At 37.4% G+C, this 1,726-nt stretch overlaps 1 protein-coding gene across 1 annotated transcript; it reads left to right on the top strand.

The window, feature by feature from the left end:
- Positions 1 to 439: 439 nt before the first annotated feature.
- LOC129292575 (Bowman-Birk type wound-induced trypsin inhibitor-like) lies at positions 440 to 1,017 on the top strand. The gene has a single exon (XM_054930146.1). The coding sequence runs from the start codon at positions 505 to 507 to the stop codon at positions 844 to 846; it is 342 nt and encodes a 113-aa protein (XP_054786121.1). The 5' UTR covers positions 440 to 504; the 3' UTR covers positions 847 to 1,017.
- Positions 1,018 to 1,726: the final 709 nt, after the last annotated feature.

A 1,726-nucleotide genomic window follows, 5' to 3' on the forward strand; every position in this document is an offset into this window, starting at 1 on the left:
GGCCCACCAGGCAGCAGAAGAGATTCGAATCAGACACAATTTTGTACTCCACCAACAACTAAAGAAAGTCGAGCATCACGCGCAACCATTATTTTATTTCCGTACCTTCCCTCGTTGTCTGTACCCACCTCGGCCATCCGTGTTTCTTGGGTCGAATTGACATTTTCGCCTTCATGAGAACACAATTACCTAAATATCCTTTATTTTCAGATACGAAAATTGAAGGGGTCAAAACTAAACACAAGTACTATCGTATACTGCACGTGAATAATTGGTTGACAGATTATATTATTAAGATTAATAAAGGGAGACTCATGAGACCCCACCTCTTTTAATTTCTTCCATGCCAAGCTGGCTGGGCTCCTACTTCATCAACCGCGCATGGTACCGAAAATATCCCTCAAGAGGGCTTATAAATAGCCTTCCCTAACTCCTCGCCACTTCACAAGCAAATCTCAAACAAACCATCACATTTACAGAGAGAGTGAGAGAGAGAGAGAGAGGATGGCGGGTCTGAACAAGAAGGCAATGATGAAGGTGGGTCTGGTTCTGTTCCTGATGGCCTTCACTGCAACTGTGGAGGCTCGCTTCGATGCAGACAACTTCCTGGCTCAGGTGATGAATGAGAGTGGCGAACCCAACTACTTCATCAAATCCACCACCACTGCCTGCTGTGACAAGTGCATCTGCACTAAGTCAATCCCTCCTCAGTGCCATTGCAGAGACGTCGGAGAAACCTGCCACTCTGCTTGCAAGGCCTGTATCTGCACGCGCTCATATCCTCCACAGTGTCGCTGTGCTGACACTACCAGCTTCTGCTATGATAAATGCTCCTCTTCTGCTTAATTCTGTAATGCTACATATGTATGAACCGCCCAGCCTACTGCTACTGCTTTAGACTTTGTTTCTCTCTATGTCAACTCTATCTCATCCAATAAACTATCTTGTGCCTTGTTTCCGGTTTGCACTTTTGCAAACTGGCTGCTTGCAAGGTCTTGATCCTCTTCTATCATCCAACTTTATGTCACTTCTCATTGTTCTTTATCTTGGTCTGCTCTTCAATTTATCTTAGCTCACATTCAAAATAAAAAAATGCACACAAAAAAGAAAGAAATGCACCAGATCGATTATATTCCTAGACAAAGCTTTCTTACCTAGAATTTTGTGCCAAGGAATCTGATTCCATTTTCCTAAAGCTATAATAATAAAATCCGGCCTTTATCGTTAAATTATTTTTATTTTTTAAATACTTTCCAAGAGGGCTAAACATATGACAAACTGAGTGGGGAAAAAAAAGAGATATGGACAAAGGTTGAACCATTGAATGGTAAATATTTGACAGATGAGAGGTAATTTAGAAGGAAAAGTTGTAATTTATAAATTATACTTTACGTTGATTTTAGGTTGTAATTAAATGAGCAAATTACTTCTAAATTTATTGTGCAAATTATTCTTTCAATTTTTAAGAATAGTGCAATCTGGTTTCTGTTATTAAAAAATTAACTTTAATTATTAGTTGACCAAAAAATAATAAAAAAGTCATTGCCTATAAATTTTAGGTCTTTTATTGTAATTTTTTAGTCATTTTTATGTAACTTTTTTATTTTTATGTAACTTTTTTGGCTCAGAAGAAAAATGTTAGAAAGTTGATTATAAATTGAGTAATTATCTGTGGCCAAAAAATTGTGTAAATAAAGAAAAATAAAAAAAACGTGTTTAAAGAAGT

Source organism: Prosopis cineraria, unplaced genomic scaffold, assembly GCF_029017545.1.
Source record: "Prosopis cineraria cultivar Desert tree isolate PC_DT_omini unplaced genomic scaffold, ASM2901754v1 PC14, whole genome shotgun sequence".
NCBI classification, from domain to species: domain Eukaryota; kingdom Viridiplantae; phylum Streptophyta; class Magnoliopsida; order Fabales; family Fabaceae; genus Prosopis; species Prosopis cineraria.

Bases quoted from the DNA above. Each gene is read 5' to 3' on its own strand.
- LOC129292575 (XM_054930146.1), top strand. From the start codon at position 505: ATGGCGGGTCTGAACAAGAAGGCAATGATGAAGGTGGGTCTGGTTCTG.